The sequence below is a fragment of the Schistocerca cancellata genome, chromosome 7, assembly GCF_023864275.1.
Source record: "Schistocerca cancellata isolate TAMUIC-IGC-003103 chromosome 7, iqSchCanc2.1, whole genome shotgun sequence".
NCBI lineage: Eukaryota > Metazoa > Arthropoda > Insecta > Orthoptera > Acrididae > Schistocerca > Schistocerca cancellata.
Genome location: NC_064632.1, coordinates 365,550,905 through 365,577,851, shown reverse-complemented (window position 1 = coordinate 365,577,851; position 26,947 = coordinate 365,550,905). Strand labels below are relative to the sequence as shown.

The following is a 26,947-nucleotide window of genomic DNA, read 5'->3' as shown; positions in this document are numbered from 1 at the left end:
TAGTGTTAGGTGACACAGTCATCAACAGAGTAACAATTACAAAATTGCTGGAGATTCGTGTTGATGAAAACTTAAATTATTATAAGTAAACAATAAAATTTGCACAGATGCTCAATTCAGCCTAGTTTGCTCTTACAGTTATCACAAACATTTGCATCTCAGAAGTTGCCAGGATGACATTTTTCAGCTATTGTCAATCTCTTGCAGTATGTGGAATGAAATTTTGAAATTCCACCAATTGCTACCTAAAACAATTTTTTTCATTACAGAAGAGTGCTATTGAAATAATAACAGTCAATCGGCCAGTCAGTCCTCTGCAGGCTCCTGCAATCCCGTATTCAGACTGCTTAAAATACTAATAATACCCCCCCCCCCCCCCCCCCCACACACACACACACGCACACGCAAATGTATTTTATATATCATGGCCCACATTGCAGATTTTCAGACAAATGCTGATATTCATAACTACAGTACCCAAAATACCACAGCATGCCATACTCAACAAACAAAAAAAAGAACACACAAAGGTACATGTCACATACTGGTATTAAAGTTTGCAACAGACTTCCAGTCTACAGCAAAAAGTTAGGAGAAAAGAATAAATTTCAAGCAGAATTTAAAAAATTTCTACTCCAACAAAATTTTCACTCAGTAATTGACTAAGTTGGCCAATAACATTTTTCTGATTTCATTTATATAACACAAAACTGATAATACTGTCTTTCACTGCTTAACTTTTTTTGTAAGATTTACAGATTTAATGGACAGCCATTGTTCAATGCAACATATTTACTGAGTCGATGTTGTGTATAACAGAATTTGCTGGTTAGAGAAAACAAAAGTTAAGGCCTATGAAAAACAGACTAGCAATTAATAACAACTGAAGCTTATATGTTATAAATTTGCATTAATATGTATTGTAAGACTTCATATTATTTTGTGTGTGTTACTTTGTATATGTATCTGTTTGACCCATTTCCTTATAATGATTTCATGTAAAATTTGTGTGTACATCTGGACAGTACTCATACAATATTTGTTGTCTGTGGATGGGTAAATAAATAAATAAAATAAAAATAAAGTAAAAAAATATCTGCGTAAACTTACAAAATCATCACCAGGCCTATATACATGTGTTGTTGGTACCCTTGCAATCTCTACAAGACAATTTTTTGAGCTGCAGCACATCGAGATGTACATCTAGAATGCAGCCTAAAGAAAATGAATTTCCGTTAAAGAATATTAGTATCATTGCATACAAGAAAAGTCAACAGACGATTATTACTAATTATACGAGGGTGAGTCAAATGAAAACGTTAAATTTGTAGTAACAAATTGAAATTTTGCGCCGTTATCCTGTAAGTTGGTAAGCGTGCTACAAACAGCATGCAGAATGGCCTGTAGGTGGCAGCATAGAGCAGATGTACACATACCGTCACAGTATCAGTATAAATATGGCCACCCCACTTGCGACTTGCACCAGGGAAGAACAGCTTTCTGTTATTCGGTTTTTGCGTAGTGGAGGTGTGAAACCTATTGAAATTCATCGACGAATGAAGGTTCAGTACGGTGATGCATGTTTGTCACAGCAGCAAGTCTACAAATGGCGTAGGATGTTCGCAAATGGTGTGACTTCAGTGGAAGATGCTCCTTGTCCAGTTCAGGCACAACGAGTTGTGACTCCACAGAACTCTGCAGCAGTTGAAGCAGTAGTGGAGGAAACCTGCCGAGTGACACTGAATGACATTGCAGCATATTTGCAGATTAATAATGTGTCAGCACATCACATTGTGCATGATGTGCTCCAGTTTCACAAAGTGTCTGCAAGATGGGTACCACGGCAGCTCACTGCTGAAATGAGAGAACGACGTATTGATGCTTGTGAAGAACTTCTTCGGCGCTTTGAACAAGAAGGTGATGGCTTCCTTGCAAGAATTGTTACTGGGGACAAAACCTGGGTTCACTTCCACCAACCGGAAACAAAGAGAGTAAGAAAGGGATGGCGCCATTCCTCATCACCTAAACCAAAGAAGTTTCGAACAGAACCATCAGCAGGGAAGGTTATGCTGAGTCTCTTTGGGATGAAAAAGGCATCATTTTGGAGCATTACATGCCTAGAAGGACCACTGTCACCAGTGCATCATACACATATCTCCTAAAAAATCATCTGCAGCCTGTAATAAAATCAGAGCGATGTAGATTGCTGTCGGCAGGTATCCTTTTGCAACATGACAATGCAAGGCCCCACACTGCCTATACAACAGTTGCAACAATCACAGACCTTCATTTTGAGTGTCCTCGTCATCCACCATACTCACCAGACCTTGCCCCAAGTGATTTCCATATGTCTGGACCACTCAAAGACGCAATGGGAGGAAAGAAGTTCTGTTCTGACGAAGAGGTACGCCACGCGGTGCAAGAGTGGTTGCGCGGACTACCAAAAGAATTTTTTTCTAAAGGAATTTATGCTTTTTGTAGGTGCTGGAGGACTTGCATTGAGCATGGGGGAGATTATGTTGAAAAGTGATTCAGCTTTGTACCACTTCTGTGTAATAAACAATATTTAAAAAAATATTTAAGGTTTTCATTTAATGCACCCTCGTAAATTCATCAGTAAAAGAGAGACACACCATTCACACACACAAGCAAGCATATCTCATGCACACATGACTGCCAACTCCAGCGTCTCAGGCCAAAATGCAACTATCAGTTGGGATGCAGGCAGCAATCTGGAGGATAGTAGTATATGGATGGGGAGAGAGATGAGTGCTCTCTTGTGGATTGTGGAGGGGCTAGACTGCATAAATGCACAGTGTCAGGAGGTGGCGGGGCACCAAGGTGCGGAAAACATGATCAAAAAAAGTAGAGGAGTGGGGGAAAGATGGGTGGATGCACTGCAAATAAACAGGGTGGGAGAGAGAATGGGGAGGAGATGATAAGACAGGAGGGTGAAAATTGTTGGGTGGAGGGTGTTGGGACAGGTTACCGTAGGTTAAGCCGGGATAATTATGGGAACAGAGAATATGTTGTACAGATAACTACCATCTGTGCTGTTCAGAAAAGCTGGTGGATGAGGGGAGGATCAAGATGACTCAGGTAGTGAAGCAGACATTGAAATCAAGTGATTTCTTCTTTACAACTAGTAGTAGTCTGTTTTTTCCTACATTGTTGATATTTGTACCTGGAGTTTCCATTGTTTGGGTATTGTAACTTTCAAATTAACAATCTTTCAGCTAATTGTATTATATTCATTTTACAACACTTATAAGTGCAAAAGAATATGATGTATGGTCTTTAATGATAATTAATTATATGTACAGTCTACAGAAATAGCTGCTGTCAAACCCATTAATTTGAAGCCATCATTTATCTGTAAGATGTTTATTTGCTTTATTAAGGTTTCATGTGCATCAACTTCACTAGGATAAACAAGAATAATCAATCAAAGAAATGATGTTCAAGTCAAACAGAAACTGAGAGAAAACAAATAGGAAATGTCAGAAACACATCTCTTCTTTGCTGCTATGGAACTTCAGTGCTACAGAAATGTCACATTGATTCAGTGTCATCCACCACAGATTTATTACTATGTCTCTTTCCCCACATGTTTGAAGTTTCCTTCTTAGTTAAGAAGTCTACAGGAAATAATTTGTTTGTGTTATATATAACTGGAAAAATAATTCATGAGTGTACAGCCAGATATCAGTGTTCAATGAGACTACCCATTGGGCCCCAAGATCCTTCTGTACATACATTAATTATATTGTCATTAATTATGTCATGATAAGCTGAAGAGTTGAATGAATGAATGAATGAATGAAAGCTGAGTAAGGATTACTTCGCCATTGTCATTGTGGCTCAAGAAACCAGTTCATAAACAAATTTTATGGTGTGTAAAGAAGTATATGAAGATAGTAAATGTTCTCGAAAGAGCAGCTGCTGTTGATGATCGTGCAGCTTCTCTAGAATAAATGATAATTAATTGAAACCCTCAGCTGCTGACAGGTGTTGTTGACATACCTCGATGGGGACAGCTGAAAATGTGTGCCCTGACCAGGACTCGAACCCGGGATCTGCTGCTTACATGGCAGACGCTCTATCCATCTGAACCACTGAGGACACAGATGAATAGCGCGACTGCGGTGGCTCAGATGGATAGAGTGTCTGCCATGTAAGCAGGAGATCCTGGGTTCAAGTCCTGGTCGGGGCACTCATTTTCAGCTGTCCCCATCTAGGTATGTCAACAACACCTGTCGGCAGCTGAGTGTGTAAAGACATTTGTGAGCTTCAAGCTTTGTGACTGCGGAGATCTACATTGAAAGATATCTCTCTCTGTCTGTGTGTGTGTGTGTGTGTGTGTGTGTGTGTGTGTGTGTGTGTGTGTGTAGAGCTCATCTCATATCTTAAATTCCTTCAATTTTGTTTCTTCTCTGTGTTTTCCACGTCTTTTGATGGAGGTTTCTAAGGGGGACGCCATGTCATTGAATACTGCCATCACATTACTGTGCTTTCCTCTTTGTACTTTTTGTGGCTGAGCATAGGGGAATCATGATAATATACTATATGTGCTTGGTTCATGTACATATTATAATGTGATATACTGGTCATAGAAATTTACATAAACATTGAAAGGTTTTCTTTATAAAACAAATGAGTTGTTATGCTAAGATACGTGATTGTATGTATTCCATTCTATGTTTTTGTTTTTTTCCCTTGCTCTGCAGGTTTCATAAGATTTCTGGAAGGCTATTACATAATTTTAATAACAAAAAGACGACTTGTAGCAGTTATAGGACATCACACAATTTACAAAATAGAAGACACTAGCATGATATACATTCCAAATGATGGTGTAAGAATCTCTCATCCCGATGAACCAAGATATGTTAAGATGTTTCAAAATATTGATTTGTCCAGCAACTTCTACTTCAGGTAATTCCTTAACTTTTTTCCAGATGTGCGGAAAAATCTTAACATTGGCTTTATTGTGAAAGACAACACATGACTACCTGAGTGTTAAACATTGTAGGCATAATTCATAGCTATAAGTCAGGCATAATTCATAGCTATAAGTCAAAACAAACAAAAAAAACACACACACACACACACACACACACACACACACACACACACACACACAGAGAGAGAGAGAGAGAGAGAGAGAGAGAGAGAGAGAGAGAGAGAGAGAGTGTGTTACTGTTTCAACTATATTTCAGGTGTTGAAACTGGGAAAAAAAATGAGATCACCACCTGTGTAGCAATATTCCAAATATTAATAACCCATGGCCACAAGAAGTCAATAGAATCTGTATTTGATTGTACAATTTAATCCATGAACTTTCTGCAAACGCTTGGAGGAAAATATTCAGTCAGTGGTTAATACGGGGCAATTAAAAATGGTGAACTCAGTCTCATACTTTGATATTTAATGAAGTATACATCATATGTGAAAACTGTAATATCTTCTGTGGCTCTACAGCCCTTATGAAGTATATGTGGGCAATTGTCTTAAAGCCTTATATGGATAACTTATTTAGCAATGGGAGACAGGAGCCTTGAAGAAGAAAGCTGTATTCCCTGGTACTAGTCATTGTTTAATTCATTAAGAAATATCCTTGGTCTGGCTCATCCTTAAGTAATTTAAACTTTGCAACCCTCTGAAATTCATAACCAGATATAGGCTAATTACTTACAGTTGCATGTTTTTTGTGTTTGCTCTTCCTTAAGCCATGTGTTTCCTCAATGACCTCTTGGTAGTCTTTCCCATATTCCTACCAGTTTATTTTAATCTGATGAGTCCTCCATTTTCCTTGAAAATCTGGAGGCTTTATCAATGGGATAGACTAATATTTCTATTGACTTGTGGACATTCATCCCCCTGCTCATCGGGTTAGCTTTTATTATCACAAACCAGTGTTACAAAAAATTTGCATACACCATTGTGAAAACCCAGTGGCTCTTACAGTATTCCTCAATGCTTTGCTCTGCTCCTCACATTGTTCATTGCCATTCTCATCAATTGTGCCAGATTCTCAGGAAATTCATTTTTCTTTTGGTAGACTATAATCTCCTCCTATGCACACAGTCATATGCAGCTTTAAAACTGATGAAATGGTGTGTCCAAATTCCACACTCAATTATTTTCTAATATTTCTCTCTAGGTAGAGATCTCATCAGTTGCTGTCTTCCTTGGAAGAAATCCACATTGATATAGACATTTCTGTTTCCAAAGATGGTGAGAAGATCAAAAATGAACTAGTCACCATATAGCTGAGATGCTGAGTTGCAGATAGGCACAACAAAAAGACTGTCACAAATAAAGCTTTCAGCCAGTATGGCCTTTGTCAAAAATAGATAAAAAACACACACACACACACACACACACACACACACACACACACACACACACACACACACACGCACACGCACGCGTGCTGCCTTGAATAACAGGCCATTCTGCTGCTTACAGTTTGCTATGTCAATCACACTACCTGCAACATATGAGGAACACATGATACATGGTCATAGGAACTGCCATTCATCAGTGTCATCTAACGTGGCAATGATGCATTTCCAGACACATGTTCATAGGACCTTTTTTTCCTTTTTTCCTCCATTTCCAATTAGGAATCCATCGTTGCTGCTTGTTGGTTTTTATTAATGATCACCCTGTATATCATTGATAAATTCTGAATATCTCTGTGCCAATGGTATTAAGATCTGTCTAAACTTAAAAATGACATACTGTCTACATCTACTTCTAAATCTACATCTACATAGATAGTCTGGAAGCCAGCATAAGATGCATGGAGGAGGGTGCCCTGTACCACTACTTGTCATTTCCTCTTCTGTTCCATTGACATATAGATCGAGGGAAAAATGATTGCTTGTATTGCTCCGTATGAGCCCAAATTTCTCAGATTTTATCTTCATGGTTCTTACGTGTGATGTATGTTGGCAGGAGCAGAATCGTTCGACAGTCAGCTTCCAATGCTGATTCTCTAAATTTTCTCAATAGCATTTCCTGAAAAGAGCACTACCTTCCCTCCAGGGATTCCCATTTGAGTTTCTGAAGAATCTCTGTATCACTGAAATTTTGTTCAGACCTACCAGTAACAAATCTATCACTCTTACTTTTAGGAATAAATCTGTTTTGCAGCAGAGTGACTGTGAAAGGTGCAAAGTGGTTAAGGCACTGGAATAGCATTTGAAAGATAGGATATTCAAATCCTTGACTGGTCATCCATACTTAGCTTTATTCTATAGTTTTCGTAAATCATTTATCGTGAATGTTAGGATGGTTCCTTTTAAAAGGACATATCTGGTTTCCTTCCCTATGTTTGTACTATTGGAACTTGTTTTCCTTGCCCAATAATGGCAAGACATGAACTAGACATAGAACCTCACTCTGTTTCCTTGCTATCAGTAGTCATGTCTTCATAAAAACAGAAAAGTTCATAACCTGGTGTTAGCAGTATGATGCAAAACACATTCACATTCATCTAGTCCCTTCCATAATCGAAGTACTGAATGGGGATTTTGCAGTTTCAAAAGGGAATATTGTATCCATTGACATTCTGACTTAGGTGACAGTTATTTTGATGTGAAAATTTGAATGTTGCAGAGCATTATCATCTTGTTCCATATTTTGAAGCCTGTATTCACAAAATTCCACAAACATTTCCTTGTTCACTTGACAATTGATACCAATTGTATGGAGTATGATTTGAACACCACCTCATTATATTCTGAGGCAAATGTTTACAGTAGGGCAAGATTTCTACTTGCTCTTCAGAGTCTATACTCAAAACATTTCATAATTCGTGTGATGTTCTCTTCTGATACCCAAGTTTACATACAAGTTTCATTCCAGTCATAAATGCTCTTGTTGCTAGTGGAATGTTGAAATGTGGATAGAAGTCATGCTACTCCATGGTTGCCAATTTGGTTTTACTGAATCCGTGAATGAAAAAGGAACTGAGCTCCATTGTAACTAACATGCTCATAATTGAAGTTTCTGTGCACCACAGGCTTCATGAGTGCCATTGAATCAATTTATATCTCTCAATCTGCCACACCAATACTGTATTTATAGTTCATATCTTTTCATTTTGTGGTGATAGAGTGCAGACTTTTACAGTTTTATTTGAAATATGTTTTCAGTTTATAGTTTCAACTAGTGCTCTGCATTTAATAGAATAAAGAAAGTTACAATGTACTAAATCTATAACGGAACTGTAAAATCCATTTTGCAGCTATAGCTATGACATAACACACACACTGCAAAGCAACATGACTCCGCCACGTAGTGTTATTCCAGACCATGGAAGTTCTGAGAATGGTGAAGGGGTGTTTGACACAAAGGGTAAGTCACACCAGTTTGTTGGTGAGTATTTTTTTCTCAGCACCTGAAATGTGCCAGTAAGTTATAGCACTAATAACAGCAACAGATCTATTGTTTTATATTGTGCTGTAATCAATAAATTTACCACTGAAATAGAAATATTTGATTGATGAGGAATATTACTTGCTGCACCTATCAGGACTTAATTCAGGAAGAGATACTAGATTCTAAATGTTGTTTTAAGTGTTTTAGCTTATAAGTACCTCCTGTTGTATTATTGCTGGTAAAAATATAACTACTGTATTTATGTATTTATGATTTTCTTTTTTTTATCTGTATGTACCACAGAATTGTTACAATGTGTGGCCTTAACAAAATGCAAAATAAGTGTAGCCTCAACAAACAAGCAACTGTCAAGAAGGTCTCAGATTGATTTGTTGTTTCACAGCACATCTAAATTAAAGTTAAGAAGATAAAAAAATAAATAAATGGAACTTAAATAATAATGTGTTGCCTGCCCACAACTCACTTTCCAGAGATTATAGAAGGAAGAGTAGGATTTAATGTATTGTGGACAATGAGGCAATCAGAGATGCAGCATAAACTAAGATAGGAGAAGGAAATTTGCTGTACCCATTTGAAAGGAACTATCTGAGCAAAATGCTCTCTTGTATAATTTAGTAAAACATCCCAAAAACTAAATCGTAATGGCTGGATGTGGATTTGAACTGACGTCCTCCTGAATATGAGCTTGTAATATAAATGGATAGATAAAAGATCTACTCACCCAGCAGCATCAGGGGAACACACACAAACACAAAATAATTTAACTTTTACAGGCTTTCAGATCCAGTGGCTCGTTCTTTTGACAGAAGAGTTGGAGGGAAAGGAAGAATGGTGAAGGTAAAGGACTGGAGAGGCTTAGGGAAAGGGTACAGTTAAGAGAAAAATCACCCAGAACCCCTGGTCAGGGGAGACTTACCAGACGGGATGAGAAGGAAAGTCTCATTTCAAGACTTATTTATCCATCTGTTTGTATTATATTATCAATAACTGATTATTTTCATTGAATATGAACTTAAACTGTTAACCACGTCACCATCTCACTGAGTACTAAAATTAATATAGAACATTAAAATCGTATAAAGGTATACTAATTTCTTTTTAAAGGTCTTGAGGTAGTGAACTCAGTGGGGCTTGCAAATAAGATAAAAGATATATCTAAGTCACGCAGTGATAAATTAATATCCTTTAATGTCTGCAGTTTGTTTTCTAACATACCAGCAGGGGAATGTATTGATTTTCTAACAGCATTAATGTGCAGGTCTATTGTCAACTCTGTGGAACTAAATGACTTGAGATTAGCCACTCAGACATGCTTAGTACAAAGCTATTTCCAGTTCCAAGGGACTCTGTATAAACAGTTAGATGGCTTAGCTGTCGGGTCCCACTTTGTCCACTTTTGACCAAAATATTCATGGACCATTTTGAACAACATTTTTTTGAATAAAGAAGCTTTTGAGTGCAAATATTTAATATTGATTTAGATATGAGGATGATGTGCTGTCTATGTGGACTGGCAGTACAAGACACTCAGTACATTTTCACATAACTTAAACAATCAACATAAAAATATTCCATTCACAATGGAGATTGGCACCAAATCCATAAACTTCCTAGATCTAACAGTTGACATCAGTACACAGACACATTGTTTCAAAATTTGTAGAAAAACGACCCTGCCATGAACAATGGACCTTGCTGTGGGTGGGGTGGTTTGCGTGCTTCAGCGATACAGATAGCCATACCATAGGAGCATCCACAATGGAGGGGTATCTGTTGAGAGATCAGACAAATGTGTGCTTCATGAAGAAGGGTAGCAGCCTTTTCAGTAGTTGCAGAGGCAGCAGTCTAGATGCTGACTGATCTGACCTTATGACATCAAGCAAAATGGCCCTGCTGTGCTGGTACTGCAAATGGATGAAAACAAGGGGAAACTAGAGCCATAATTTCTTCTGAGGGCATGCAGCTCTACTTTATGGTTAAATGATGATGGTGCCCTCTTGGGTGAAATATTCCAGAGGTGAAATAATCCCCCATTCAGATCTCTGTGTGGGGACTACTCAGGAGGATGTTGTCATTAGGAAAAGCCAAACTGGCATTCTGTGGACCAGAGCATGGAATGCTAGATCCCTTATTCGGGCAGGTAGGTTAAAAAATTTAGAAAAGTAAATGGATAGGTTGAAGGTAGATAGTGGGAATTAACGAAGTTCAGTGGTAGGAGGACCAGGACTTCTGGTCAGGAGAATATAGGATTATAAATACAAAGACAAATAGGGTTAATGCAAGAGTGGGTTTAATAATTAATAAGAAAATAGGAATACAGGTAAGCTACTGTGACCAAAATAGTGAATGCATTAATGTTTTCCTAGATAGACATGAAGCCTAAGCCTGCCACAGTAGTAAAAGTTTGTATGCCAACTAACTCCACAGATGATGAAGAGATTGAAGAAATGTATGGTGAGATAAAAGAAATTATTCAGATAGTTAAAGAAGTCAAAAATGTAATTGTTATGTGTGACTGAAATTTGATAGGAGGAAAAGGTAGAGAAGAAAAAATAGTAGGTGAATATGGAATGGAAGAAAGAAATGAAAGAGGAAGCCACATGGTAGAATTTTGTGCAGAACATAATTTAATCATCACTAACCCTTGGTTTAAGAATCATAAAGGAGGTTGTATATATGGAAGGGACCTGGAGACACTGGAAGGTTTCAGATTGGTTATGTAATTTTTAATGCAGAGATTTAGGAACCAGATTAAATTGTAAAACATTTCAAGGGGCAGATGTGGACTCTGACCACAATTTGTTGGTTATAAACTGTAGATTAAAACTGAAGAAATTGCAAAAAGGTAGGAAATTGAGAACATGGAGCCTGGATAAGTTGAAAAAACCAGAGGTTGTTGAGAGTTTCAGAGGGAGCATTAGGCAAGAAGTGACTCTCACAGGGGAAAGGAATACAGTAGGAGACGAACGGGTAGCTTTAAGGCAGCAGAGGAAGGTAAAAAGACAAGGCCTAGTAGAAATCCTTGTATAATGCAAGGGATACTGAGTTTAATTGATGAAAGGAAAAAATTTAAAAATGCAGCAAATGAAGCAGCTGAAAAGCAATACTAACATTTAAAAAAAACGAGATTGACAGGAATGGCTAGAAGACAAATGTAAGGATTTAGAAGCATATTTTATTAGGAGGAAGATAGATGCTACCTTAGGAATATTAAAGAGGCCTTTGGGGGAAAAGAGAAGCAGCTGTACCAAGAGCTCAGATGGAAAACCAGTCTTAAGCAAAGAAGGAATAGCTGAAAGATGGAAGGAGTATGTAGAGGGTCTATATACGGGAGATGAACTTCAAGACATTATAGAAATGGAAGTGGACATAAATGAATATGAGAAGGGAGATATGATACTGTGAGAAGAATTTGCTAGAGCTCTGAAAGATGTAAGTGGAAACAAGGCCCTGGGGGTAGGTGAATTCCATCACAGTTACTGATAGCCTTGGAAGAGCCAACCATGAAAAAACATTTCCATCTAGTGTGCAAGTTGTATGAGACAGGCGAAATACCTTCAGACATCAAGGAGAATATAGTAATTCCATTTACATTCTACATTCTACATTTATACTCCGCAAGCCACCCAACGGTGTGTGGCGGAGGGCACTTTACGTGCCACTGTCATTATCTCCCTTTCCTGTTCCAGTCGCGTATGGTTCGCGGGAAGAACGACTGTCTGAAAGCCTCTGTGCGCGCTCTAATCTCTCTAATTTTACATTCGTGATCTCCTCGGGAGGTATAAGTAGGGGGAAGCAATATATTCGATACCTCATCCAGAAACGCACCCTCTCGAAACCTGGCGAGCAAGCTACACCGCGATGCAGAGCGCCTCTCTTGCAGAGTCTGCCACTTGAGTTTGTTAAACATCTCCGTAACGCTGTCACGGTTACCAAATAACCCTGTGACGAAACGCGCCGCTCTTCTTTGGATCTTCTCTATCTCCTCCGTCAACCCGATCTGGTACGGATCCCACACTGATGAGCAATACTCAAGTATAGGTTGAACGAGTGTTTTGTAAGCCACCTCCTTTGTTGATGGACTACATTTTCTAAGGACTCTCCCAATGAATCTCAACCTGGTACCCGCCTTACCAACAATTAATTTTATATGATCATTCCACTTCAAATCGTTCCGCACGCATACTCCCAGATATTTTACAGAAGTAACTGCTACCAGTGTTTGTTCCGCTATCATATAATCATACAATAAAGGATCCTTCTTTCTATGTATTCGCAATAGATTACATTTGTCTATGTTAAGGGTCAGTTGCCACTCCCTGCACCAAGTGCCTATCCGCTGCAGATCTTCCTGCATTTCGCTACAATTTTCTAATGCTGCAACTTCTCTGTATACTACAGCATCATCCGCGAAAAGCCCCATGGAACTTCTGACACTATCTACTAGGTCATTTATATATATTGCGAAAAGCAATGGTCCCATAACACTCCCCTGTGGCACGCCAGAGGTTACTTTAATGTCTGTAGAGGTCTCTCCGTTGATAACAACATGCTGTGTTCTGTTTGCTAAAAACTCTTCAACCCAGCCACACAGCTGGTCCGATATTCCGTAGGCTCTTACTTTGTTTATCAGGCGACAGTGCGGAACTGTATCGAACGCCTTCCGGAAGTCAAGAAAAATAGCATCTACCTGGGAGCCTGTATCTAATATTTTCTGGGTCTCATGAACAAATAAAGTGAGTTGGGTTTCACACGATCGCTGTTTCCGGAATCCATGTTGATTCCTACATAGTAAATTCTGAGTTTCCGAAAACAACATGATACTCGAGCAAAACACATGTTCTAAAATTCTACAACAGATCGACGTCAGAGATATAGGTCTATAGTTTTGCGCATCTGCTCGACGCCCCTTCTTGAAGACTGGGACTACCTGTGCTCTTTTCCAATCATTTGGAACCTTCTGTTCCTCTAGAGACTTGCGGTACACGGCTGTTAGAAGGGGGGCAAGTTCTTTCGCTTACTCTGTGTAGAATCGAATTGGTATCCCGTCAGGTCCAGTGGACTTTCAAAGGATGCAGTTGCTGACAGATGTGAAAATGGCCAAACTATCTGTTTAATAAGCAATGGTTGTAAAATAGTAAGATGAATTCTTTACAGAAGAATGGAAACACTGGTAGAAGCAGACCTTGGGGAAGATCAATTTGGATTCTGGAGAAATGTACAAACATGCTAGGCAGTACTGACCCTACAGCTTATCTTAGAAGGAAGGTTAACTTAAGGTAAACCTATGTTTATACCATTTGTAGACTTAGAGAAATCTTTTGGCAATGTTGAGTGGAGTACTCTCTCTGAAATTCTGAAGGTAGCAGATGTAAAATATAGGAAGCGAAGGGCTATTTACAACTTGTACAGGAACCAAATGGCAGTTATAAGTGTCAAGGGGCATGAAACGGAAGCAGTGGTTGAGAAGGGACTGAGTCATGGTTGTACCCTGTGCTTGATGTTATTCAGTCTGTACACTGAACAAGCAGTGAAGGAAACCAAAGAAAAATTTGTAATAGGAATTAAAGTTCAGGAAGAAGAAATGAAAGCTTGGAGGTTTGCCGATGACATTTTAATTCTGTCAGAGACAGCAAAGGACTTGGAAGAGAAGTTGAACAGAATGAACAGTGTCTTGAAAGGAGGATATAAGATGAACCAAACACTCAACCTGCTGTGAGCTCTGGAGATCAACATACATCCAGCCCACAGTTATGATTTAATACTAAATGACCAAACACAGCTTAATACTACCTCTCCTCCGAACTTTGTGTAATCATTTCAGTTTTCCATTAGTTCCCACACTATTTTTTCCTTCATATTCTTCCATTTTCCTGCCTTTATTAATTTATTTTTATTTTATTGTAATTTTCTGTGTACTCCATAGATTCTGTTGTTACAATTGTTAATTCTTTCTTTTAACCGGTTTCTGCATCACTTTCCATTGCAGTACTGCTTGAAGTACTAACTTTATTTTATTGTGTTTGTTTATTTAATGTAAACTATTATACAGGCAAAGTTTTCCAGTGTAGCATAATGTTTTTCCCATTTTTCTCCCTTTATATATATTTATTGGTCAACTTTTTACCTTTTTAAGTTGTATTACCATCAAAGTGTTAGAAATGTCATTTAGTATGTTTTTGTGACTCAGTCTAGATGAATAACATCTTTTATAGTGTTGTTTACAAGCTTTGTAACTTCTTTGGTGGTGACAGTCAGTTCAAGTCTGATGATGGCCTTGTAAGCTGAAAACTATTTAACCCGAATAAATTAATCCTGTAGAATATACACAATATACTGCTTTTCATTTATTAATTACAGTCAACAAAATCTTTTGTGTACTGTAAATAAAACTTAAAAAATATCAAACACTTTTAGAAAGATTAACTTCTTTCTTTTAAGAAACTTTTAGAAAACATGCACAACTGACTGCTCTAACTAATAAGGCCACATACCTTACACAACATTCAGTCTGTCATCAGTAAAATTATGTCTCTGTATATATCATTTTCACTACTCAAAATATGTAAATAATAAATACACACAACATTCCCACTATCACAGCAAATGGCAGTCATTAAAGGAAGCTCAGGATTTGCAGTACTAGAGGAATGGCAGTGTTCATCAGTCTACTGATCTAGAATCCTAGGTTTTGTACACCTGATTTTTGATCCCTTTGACAGACTTGTCATTTGATACATACATATGATGAATACAAACAGGAATGAATCAAATAAAACAGCATGTGGAAACGTAGTACTTACAACATGACAAAAAGAACTGACTTACCTATGTGAACTGTGTTTCACTTTAAACCAGTATTATGTAAATATAGTGGGGAAGCTAATGAAACAAAAGGATGCATTGACTAAAAAGAATATAGTTTCACAAGGAATAACAAATTACCTATTCCTATTTCAAACAGATGAAACAGAAGCTATAAAGATAATTAGTAAAAAAAATTATAAAGGGCACAGATGGAATACCTGTAAAAGTAATCACTGCCAACAGTATCTAGCAAAGCCTCTGACACTCTTTGTAAACTTGGTAATAAAGGAGAGTCTGTTCCCAACACATCTGCAGAAGTGTAAAGTACTTCCAGTTTATAAAGACTGTGTTATGAGAGCTCCTGAAAACTGTGGACGTATAACAATTACACCTATCTCATCAAAAACTGTAGAAAAAGCTATTAAAATTGGAGTTATAAAACTCATAGAAAAACAAAATATTGTGGATGAACCACACCATAGATTTGGTAATGGAAAGTCCACAAAAACAGTAGTGGCTAGTTCCAAGACACACACAATCATAGATTTATAAGAACAAAAGAAAGTATGTAGCATATTCCTGGATTTCTCAAAGCCTTGGGCTGTGTGTGCCAGACTTGTCTCTCATATAAACTACATAGATATGGTATCAGGAGGAATACAACCAGTCTAATAAAATCATTTGTAGGAAAGAGAGAAGAAAGTGTAGAATTAAGATATAAGGTAAACAATAAGGTGGAAACTTTTTACTTTGATTTTCAAATGTAAAGCATTGGGTAGTGCAAGGCTCAGTACCCAGTCAATCAATGTTTATATTGTGTATGAATGATATGGCAGCATTAGTAAAAGAAAAGGTAATCATTGATGCAGCTGATACATCCTTCATTGTGAGAAGCAACTCAATAAATAATTAGAAACAAGAACTATCATGGGCATAATGAGGGCGAAAGAATATTTCAGTGAAAACAATATAATTAGAAGTGAAAAGAAAACCTACATGGAAACACTTTCAAAAAGAAAAGCAAATGAAATGATACTAAATGTAAGAGTTAGGGATACATTAATAACAGAACTTGGCAGCAACAAGTTCCTGGAATTTACAGTAGGCAGAGCCACGATGTGGGAAAATCATATACAGAGTCCACCAGAAAAATGTATACACACTTTAAGGTACGAAAAGTATTACTTGTGAGTTTATTTTAAATTTAATAATTGATCACACATATTGTACAACCTTCAGTTTAGCACATGGTTACATTAAATGTTCAAAACGTTCACTGTTGGTTGCTATACACATAACAGAACAACGAGCGGTCCCCATAACTACGTCTGTCAATGTTACAGTGGATATCGCTGCACGTCGCTGTAACCTTCTGGCGAAGTTCCTCTAGCGTGCGTGGCTTACTTCGACAGAACATTATCTTTCACATTTCCCCACAAGTAAAAGTCCATAGGTGTTAGTTAGATCTGGTGACTGTGGAGGGTTATGGGAATGTAGGATGCAGTACAGGGAAAGTTCCCACCTATGCAATTCAGAAAAGCTGGTGTTATTGGGTAGGATCCATATGGTGCAGGCTGTGAAGCAATCATTGAAATGAAGGATGTCATGCTTGGCAGTGTGTTCAGCAATAGGGTGGTCCACTTGTTTCTTTGCCTTAGTTTGTCGGTGGCCATTCATGCTGACAGACAGCTTGTTCATTGTCATGCCCACATACAATGCAGCACAGTGGTTGCAGCTTACCTTTTAGATCACATGACTGGTTTCACAGGTGGCCCTGACTTTAATTGGATACGTGATGTACGTGACCGGACTGGAGTAGGTGGTGGTGGGAGGATGTATGGGACAGGTCTTGCATCTAGGTCTTTTACAGGGGTTGGGAGCAGGGGTTGTAAGAATGGACGAGTATATTGTGTAGGTTGAGTGAACAGCAGAATACCACTGTGGGAGGAGAGGGAAGGACAGTGGGCAGGACATTTCTCATTTCAGGGCACGATGAAAGATGGTCGAAACCCTGGTGGAGAATGTAATTCAGTTTCTCCAGTCCGGGGTGGTACTGAGTTATGAGGGGAATGCTCCTCTAAGGCTGAACGGTGGGACTTCTGGAGGTAGTGGGAAACTGAAAAGATAAGGCACGGGAGATTTGTTTTTGTACCAGGTTGGGAAGATAATTGTGGTCTCTAAAGGCATCAGTGAGACCTTTGATATATTTCGAGAGGGATCGCTCATCACTGAAGATGAAATGACCATGGGTGTCTAGGCTGTATGGAAGGGTTTTCTTGGTACGGAATGACGGAATGGGTGGCAGCTGTTGAAGTGGAGGTGTTGCTGGTGGGTAGTAGGTTTGGTATGGATGGAGGTACTGATGTAGCCATCTTTGAGATGGAGGTCAATATCTAGGAAGGTGGCGTGTTGGGTTGAGTAGGACCAGGTGAAGTAAATTGGGGAGAAGCTGTTGAGATTCTGGAGGAATGTGGATGGGGTGTCCCCACCCTTGATCCTGATCACAAAGATGTCATCAATGAATCTGAACCTGGTGAGGGGTTTAGGATTCAGGGTTTTTAGGAAGGATTCCTCTAGATGGCCCACGAATAGGGCATAGGATGGTGCCATGTGGGTGCCCATAGCTGTACTCCGGATTTGTTTGTAGGTAATGGCTTCAAGGGAGAAGTAATTGTGGATGAGGACACAGTTAGGCATAGCAACTATGAAGGACGTTGTTGGTTTGGAATCCGTTGGGTATTGAGAAATGTAATGTTCAGTACTGGTAAGGCCATGGGCTTTAGGAATGTTAGTGTAAACGGAGGTGGCATCAATAGTGATGAGCAGCGCGCCGTGTGGTAAAGGGACAGGGACTGTGGAGAGTTCGTGGAGGAAATGGTTGGTATCTTTTATATAGGAGATTAGGTTCCAGGTAATAGGTTGAAGGTGTTGACCTACGAGAGCAGGGATTCTCTTGGTGGGGGCACAGTAACCGGCCACAGTAGGGTGTCCTGGGTGGTTAGGTTTATGGACTTAGGAAGCATGTAGAAGGTAGGAGTGTGGGGAGTGGTAGGGGTGAGTAGAGAGATGGACTCTGGGAAGAGGCTCTGGGATGGGTCTAAGGATTTGAGTAGTGACTGGGGATCCTGCTGGATTTCTGGAATAGGGTCAATGTGGCAAAATTTGTAGGTGATAGTATCTGAAAGCTGGTGGAGTCCTTTTGCCAGGTGATCCTTGTGATTCAAAACAACAGTGGTGGAGCCTTTGTCTGCAGGTAGGATTATAAGGTTGGGATCAGTTTTTAGATGATGGACTTCAGTTCTTTCTGTGGATGTTAGGTTAGTTTGCATGTTGAGGGATTTGGGGAATGATGGTCAGGCAAGTTTCAGGGTTAAGAAATTCTGGGAAGTTAACAGGGGATGATTTGGGGGGCAGTGGGGGTGGATCACAGTTGGATGGAGGAGTGAACTGATGTAGGTGTTTGTCTTTGGTTGAGTGTGATTGGTAATGTTGGTGGTGAAAAAGTGATTCCACTGTAGGGACCGGGAGAAGGAGAGAAGGTCTTTAACAAGTCATGCATGACTGAATTTGGGCATGGGGCAAAAGCTGAGGTCTTTGGAAAGGACTGATATTTTTGTTGGGCTGAAGTTTCTGGAGGAAAGATTCATGATTGTGTTACGTGTCTGTTTAGGTTCTGGATTCTTTGTAGAGGTGTGAGTGAGTTTAGGAGGGTGGAGTAAGTGTAGTATGCCTGCGAGACAGGGTTTGTCAGCTATAAAGGAAGGTGGGGGAGGTTTGGATGTTGTTGTAGAGGTTGTGAACACTAGTACTCCAAGGCAGGAATAGGAAGTGAGCAGGATGAAGAGCTTTTTGGAGTGGCATTGTGCATGTTGCTCTAATTCCTGCAGGGCAAGAGTTGCAGTGTGGGTTATGGGTTCCAGGAATTTAGGATTGCATAATAAGAGAATTTAGTGGGTGGAGAGAAGGTACTGTAAGGAGGTTTGGGCTTGGTTGATATGGTTTTGTAGGACTATATTGGTGAGGACTAAGGATTGGCGGATTCTGAACAGGTGGAGGTCATCATGGAAGGAGGGGTGGCAGTCAGAGATGGGTAATTTGGTGTCAACAATAGTGAAAGATTGAAACTCACCAAATTTGTGAGAAGTCACAAGGATCAAAGAAAAGAATAAATAATAAAAATATATGTATTACTCTTGGTCGTAGATCTAAGGGGGGATAAATGTGAAGAAGGTGGACGGCAGATGTGACTGGATCAGATGGAATTAGTGGGTGTGAACTGGGATAGAACAGAGAAAGGGCAGGGGATGGGGAGGAGTTCATAGAATGAGATATAAGATTGTGTGACACCGGAAAGGTGTGGGAAATAGCATGCAAAACTAAGGGAGACTGACAGAGGGAGAGTGATTAATTAGAAAGTATAGAATTAATTATATCAGCGGGGTTAATGAGGAACATAAGATACTGCACCAACAGTCAGCGTGGAGTTGTAGCCATATGTTATACATGGCCGAGACAGTTGATACAAGGTGGCTTGTAAGTAGAGCGTGCAGTGTGGTTTGTCGGTGACAAGAGAAACACTGGAAAGTACAGAAAGACGAATGACCATTGATGCAAGAAAAATAATAATAACAAAGGAAAACAGCTCTAGATTAGGATTGAAGAAAAGCCGTCAGGCAAAATTCAAACAATGGGAAATCCATACCCTATTGTGGCCAGTTACAGTGCCCCCACCGAGAGAATCTCTGCTCTCGTAGACCAACACCTTCAACCTATTACGTGGAACCTACTTTCCTATATAAAAGATACCAACCATTTCCTCCACGAACTCTCCACAGTCCCTGTCCCTTTACCACACGGCGCGCTGCTCATCACTATTGATGCCACCTCCGTTTACACTAACATTCCTAAAGCCCATGGCCTTACCAGTACTGAACATTACATTTCTCAATACCCAACGGATTCCAAACCAACAACGTCCTTCATAGTTGCTATGCCTAACTGTGTCCTCATCCACAATTACTTCTCCCTTGAAGCCATTACCTACAAACAAATCCGGAGTACAGCTATGGGCACCCACATGGCACCATCCTATGCCCTATTCGTGGGCCATCTAGAGGAATCCTTCCTAAAAACCCTGAATCCTAAACCCCTCACCAGGTTCAGATTCATTGATGACATCTTTGTGATCAGGATCAAGGGTGGGGACACCCCATCCACATTCCTCCAGAATCTCAACAGCTTCTCCCCAATTTACTTCACCTGGTCCTACTCAACCCAACACGCCACCTTCCTAGATATTGACCTCCATCTCAAAGATGGCTACATCAGTACCTCCATCCATACCAAACCTACTACCCACCAGCAATACCTCCACTTTGACAGCTGCCACCCATTACATACCAAGAGGTCCCTTCCGTACAACATAGCCACCCATGGTTGTCGCATCTGCAGTGACAAGCGGTCCCTCTCAAAATATTCCTGAATTCCAATCAAGAACAATTGCCAAGATGAGAAACATAGAAGTAGATATCCTTAGTGTAGCAAAGCAGCTTGGATCACGTAAGAAAGGCAAGGCCTCCATTCCAGATTGTATACCAGTCAGGTTACTTTCAGAGCATGCTGATATAATAGCTCCATATGTAGCAATAATATACAACCACTCGCTCACAAAAAGTTCCGTACTGAAAGACTGGAAAATTGCTCAAGTCACATGATTACCCAAAAAGGGAAATATGAGTAATCCACTGAATTACATGCCCAGATCATTAATGTCGATTTGCAGTAGAGTTTTGGAACATGCGCTGTGTTCGAACATTATGAATCACCTCGAAGGAAACGATTTATTGACACACCATTAGCACGGATTCAGAAAACATCATTCTTGTGAAACACAACTAGCTCATTATGCTCGTGAAGTAATGAGTGCTATCGACAAATTGATTCCATATTTTTAGGTTTCCAGAAGGCTTTCAACACCTTTCTTTACCAGTGTCTTCTAACCAAACTGCGTGTCTATGGAATATTGCCTCAGGTATGCAACTGGATTTGTGATTTCCTCTCAGAAAGCTCACAGTTTGTAATAGACGAAAGTCATCGAGTAAACCAGAAGTAATAACCAGCATTCCGCAAGGAAGTGTTATAGGCCCTCTATTGTTCCTGATCTATATTAACGGCATAGGAGACATTCTTGAGCAGCCCTATTAGATTCTTTGCAGATGATGCTGTCATTTAACGTCTTGTAAAGTCATCAGATGACCCAAACAAATTGTAGAATGATTTAATAAGATCATGAGTAGTCCTATTACATTCTTTGCAGATGATGCTGTCATTTACTGTCTTGTAAAGTCATCAGATGACCAAAACGAATTGCCGAATGATTTAATAAGATATCTGTATGGTGCGAAAAGTGGCAATTGACCCTGAATAAAGAAAAAGTGTGAAGTTATTCATTTGAGTACTTAAAGAAATCTGCTAAATTTCGATTATGCAGTAAGTCACACAAACCTTAAGGCTGTAAATTCAACTAAATACTTAGGAATTACAATCACAAATAACCTAAATTGGAACGGTCACATGGATAATGTTGTGGGTAGAGCAAACCAAAGACTGCGATTCATTGGCAGAACACTTAGAAGGTGCAACAGGTCTACTAAAGAAACTGCATACACCATGCTTGTCTGCCCTCTTCTGGAGTATTTCTGTGCAGTGTGGGATCCGCATTAGGTGGGACTGATGGATGACATCAAAAAAGTTTTTCGTTGCGATGGGACCTTCTCATGAAATTTCAATCACCATTTTTTTCCTCATATTTCCCGCGCGCCTTTTGAGAGTGGAATGGTAGGGAGACAGCTTGAAGGTGGTTCATTGAACCCTCTGCCAGGCACTTTATTGTGAATAGTGGAGTAATCATGCAGATGTAGATACCGAAGGTCTCACTGAAGCCTTCACAGATCGTAATTATCCTCCCAACCTTGTAAAAATAACAAATACGTGTGCCCTATCTTTTCAGTATCCCACCACCTCCCAAAGTCTCATTGTCCAGCCACAGAGGAGCATTCCCCTCATAACTCAGTACCACCCAGGAATGGAACAACTGAATTACATTTTCTGCCGGGGTTTCAACTACATTTTGTCGTGCCCTAAAATGAGAAATATCCTGCCCACTATCCTTACGACCCCTCCCACAGTAGTATTATGCTGTCCACCAAACCTACACAATATACTCGTCCATCCTTACACAACCCCCGTTCTCAACCCCTTACCTCATGGCTCACACCCCTGTGATAGACCTAGATGTAAGACCTGTCCCATACGTCCTCCCACCACCACCACCTACTCCAGTCCAGACATGAACATCAGCTATACCATCAAAGGCAAGGCTACCTGTTAAACCTGTCATATGATCTAAAAGCTAAGCTGCAACCACTGTGCTGTATTCTGTGTGGGCTTGACTGTGAACAAGCTGTCTGTCAGCATGAATGGCCACCGACAAACTGTTGCCAATAAACAAGTGGACTATCCTGTTGCTGAACATGCCGCCAAACATGGCATCCTTCATTTCATTGACTGCTTCACAGCCTGTGCCATATGGATTGTTCCCACCAACCGTAACCATCCTGGTCTCAACCTTTGTTAGTCACTGTCCTCACCCATCCAGCCCCTTCCCTGTTGCCATTCCAGCTCTACAGAGGTGTCATTCCACAATCACACTCAGTCTTTTTACTTCTCTCCTTTTCTACTACTTAACCCCCTCTCTTTCCCACCTCTCCCCTACCCTCTGTCTAATATGCAGCACTTCACTGTCCGCCACCCCCACTGTACTATTCCTGCCCCTACCCACCCGAGTGTTGTCCTTACTCCCACCCAGTCGCCAGTCCCATCATGCACTGGTGCTGCTGCTTGCAGTGTGGTTTCAGTTGCCTGAGACAGCAGTCGTGTGTGTGTGTGTGTGTGTGTGTGTGTGTGTGTGTGTGTGTATTGTTGACGAAACACCTTTGTCTCTTTTCCATCTCTTGCTCATGGCATTCAGTGGGAAGGTGTCAGTTACCTGCACACCTGTGACCATGTTCTTGAATTGGATGTACCTATCAGATAAGTAGAAAGCAAGAAGAATGCTTAGCAAGGCAAAGTGGAAGCAGCTGGTTGTCTTTCAAAATGAGGACAGTTCCCAATGAGTGGATCATATAAGCAGTAGCAGGATCTGCCACAGCTCTGTTCTATTGGCTCAGTGCTGGTATCCCTATGACATCTAAGAAAGGCAAATAATTTTCTGATGCACCTGCTGGAATCTTTGAATCCTTCTGAGTTTCAAAGGCAACAACTACTTTGTTATTAAAGAGGGGCAAGAGGGAAACATGGCAATAGTACATGAAATGTACCCATGTTTCCATTAAAGCACCCTATGTATGGGATGCCATTAGGATGAAAAATACTGGAAAGTTCAGTCTATGAGAGTGTTAGCTATGAGAGACTAGATTCTAGGTTCAACTGTGGTCTGTCACACAGTTTTAATGTGACAGAAATGTAAAGATCATTATTAAAATTATTCACTAATGACCCGCCCCACCTTCGTACTACGTATCTACTGCTGGATGACTTGTCTAGCATGGCTGCAATAAATTATATACACAAACATCCCTTTTGAATCATTCACCAAATTCTTACAGTGGTTTTTGAGATTAGCCTTAACAGACAGACAGAAGAACATGCCAGGGTAAATTAGTAATGTGTATAGATATATAGGTTCCAGTCGAGCTGTGATCCTCTCCGGATTTATAGTGGCTGTTTACCTTACTGCTTTTCACTCCAGATACTGCCTCCTCTGTAGTTTACCAACTAGTAGCTATCATCATTGCTACAAAATGTCACTCCACATGCCAGTTAAATATGGAACAGTGAACAATACATGTATTACACACTCATTAATACAATTATTATTATTATTATTGCTGTTTTGCCCTTAAAGAGCGCAGTTGGACTAAACTACATGGCCAATTCCTTTTGCTGCCTTCCTTGCTGCCCAAACTCCCCTCATTCGCTCGCTGTGTTTCTGTTTCCGGTCCTCTGTCCATGCTTCTTGTTGGCTTCATGTCTTTGGCTTCATCTTGATTGCCTTTTTGGTAGCCCATATTTCTTTCATCTTTCGGCTGTGATCTTGCTTGCGTTCTTCAGTCCATTTTATGCCTGTTAGTTTGTCACAGTGTATCTCACGTATTTTACTTTTCTTAATGATATTTCTGAATTTTATTCTGTCGTTTATTGTGTCTGCTGTTATGTTGAGTTGGTTCAGGTCATTTTTTACCTCTGCCACCCATTTGTTGTTTCTAGTGGTTACCCAGTCAGAGATCTGTTTGGTCAGTCTGTGTGATGGCATTCTCTATAGATGTCCATAGAATTGTAGTCAGCATTTTCTAATCTTTTCTGTGATTGTCTCCGAATGTTTGTATAGTTCCTCTGTAGATTTCTTGATCCACATCCCATTGTTGTTAGTTGTGCCAAATATTTTCCTAAGTATTTTCCGCTCTACTTTTTCTAGTTGTCTGATACGTGTATGCCCTAGGATTAGTGTGGTCTCTGCTGCATATAGTGGCTCGAGGACCACCACTGTGTTGTAGTGGCGTAATGTGGCTTTTTGTGAGATAGACTTCTTGTTGTAATGATTCCACACTACTTTGTATGCCTTGTCCAGTTTAGTTTTTCTTTCTTCATTTGAGTCTCTGTTATGTCTGCTCATTTGTAGTGTTTCACCGAGGTATTTGAAGTTTGCCATTTTGTAAATCGTGCCGTACTTTGAGTTCAGCGATGAGAGTTTCTTTGTGCTCATAAACTATGTCGTTTCATAAGAGATATGTAGTCCAGTTTTGGAAGCGATTTTTTGTAGTTTTTCAGTAGCGTCTTTTGTTTCATTTATACCTTTCGTGACAATCACCAAATTGTCTGCAAAAGCCAGGTATTTAATCTGTAGGTTTCCTAAGGTTATCCCCTGTTGTGATATTTCCCATTTTTATTACCTTATCTAAAACTAGATTGAAAAGGACAGGTGAGAGGCCATCGCCTTGTTGGACACCTGCGCGAATTTCAAAGGGTTCCCACAGAACTTTACTTTGGATGTTGTGTTGGTCAAGGTTTGCTCTATGATAGTCCACGTTTTGTTGTCTACTTTGTATTCTGCTAGAATTTTGAAGAGAGTTTTCCGGTCGATAGAGTTAATTATATAAACAAACCTTCCTCATGAATCAGTCCATATATTAGCGAAATCCTATCAAAATCCCTACAGCAAATTCTAATATTAGCCCTCACATACAGAGAGAAAAACATGATGAGGACTTTGTAGTATAATATAATATAATATAATATAATATAATAAGAATAGATGTTCACATTAGTGATACAGGTTTGCGGTTGAAAGGTACTTGTTCACTGCTTAATGACAATGTGGCAATATTGCTGACAAGAAAGAAAGATTTTGTGTTCTAAATGTAAATACAGATGAAATCTTTTTGAAGGGAGCGAAGACAAGGGAAGACTATCTCAATAAACTGTTGGCTGAAGTTTTATTTTTGTCACCCATTTAGAAGTACACAGACAAAATGTGTAGTGATGGCAGAGTGGATGTAATTTTTGAGTGATGGTTAGATTGGATCAGACAAGCCTGAAGTCTAGTTCAGTATGGTGGTCCATCACTTTCCTTATTTATGGTGGGAAGTGAAACAGACTACTCACTCAGAAAAATGAATGAAAAGGATTTGCTTGTGTTGGACATCACAATGAGTCTTGGACCTCAAATTAGGGGAGGTATTAATAACTCTGCCTCTACTTCATCATGTCAGGAGAGAGATATGTATGATATTTTTGACTTATAACCAAGTTATGATTATAAGGAATATTTCCTTATGTCGTTGCTTGGTGCAGAGGACTTTCAACTGATAGAATGAAGCATTTTGCACAGGATGGTGAAATTAAGGCCAGGTGTGCCCTTAGAAAGCATAATAGGACTGCTTAAAAAAAAGTAAAATTGCCCTCAACTTAAAGATTGATTTGAACACTACATTGGTTTTCCGAGTATAATCCTATTAGAGGTGGTGTCTCCATGCCTTCCTTCAATCTCTGAATTGACTCACCCAAGCACTGAGAGAAATCTACATGTCATGTGAACCAAAGGTAACTTCACATTTTTCATATGCATAAATCACTGCCAGAGGTGGAAAAAGTGATGAGGACTGCTAATGTTCCCAGTATATGTAAATGATTTGTCAAATAGACTCAGCCGTACTCTAGGATTGTTCACTGTCAATGGCGTTGCTTTCAGGAAAGTGTCATCACTGAACCATTGTTAGAGAATGCAGAACAGTGTAGATAATATTTCTGCTTGGCTAACTGATGGCAGATCTCTTTAAATGTTAATAAATGGAAGATTATGCCCTTAAAACAAGAGAGAAAACAGAATAGCATTTAATTACAAGATTAGTGTTGAACTTGTGGAACATATCACACCATTTGAGTATTTAGAAATAATGCAGTGAAGCAAAGTGTAATGTAATGAACACACGAAATCAGTAGTGGGGAAACTGAATACAAGACTTCTGTTTGATTTGAAGACCTGCTCTGGTGCATGTTGAATGCCCGTATCTCAAGTAATAGCATCCACACATAATTAGCCACAACGTAATTTAATTTTACAGTACATACTAAGCTAATGGTTCTGTAATCCTGTGGGCATAGACTTGC

At 39.6% G+C, this 26,947-nt stretch overlaps 1 protein-coding gene across 3 annotated transcripts in view; it reads left to right on the top strand.

Annotated features, from left to right (window-relative positions):
- The window catches only part of LOC126092008 (polyphosphoinositide phosphatase), a 178,695-nt gene that overhangs the window by 20,956 nt on the left and 130,792 nt on the right, over positions 1–26,947 (top strand). For 2 of the 3 annotated variants that reach the window (XM_049907387.1, XM_049907385.1), the window contains 2 exons: positions 4,728–4,935; positions 8,259–8,389. In XM_049907387.1, the coding sequence (XP_049763344.1) occupies positions 4,728–4,935; positions 8,259–8,389 (339 nt within the window). The remainder of the gene's footprint in view (positions 1–4,727; positions 4,936–8,258; positions 8,390–26,947) is intronic. The other variant, XM_049907386.1, reaches the window with a different exon arrangement.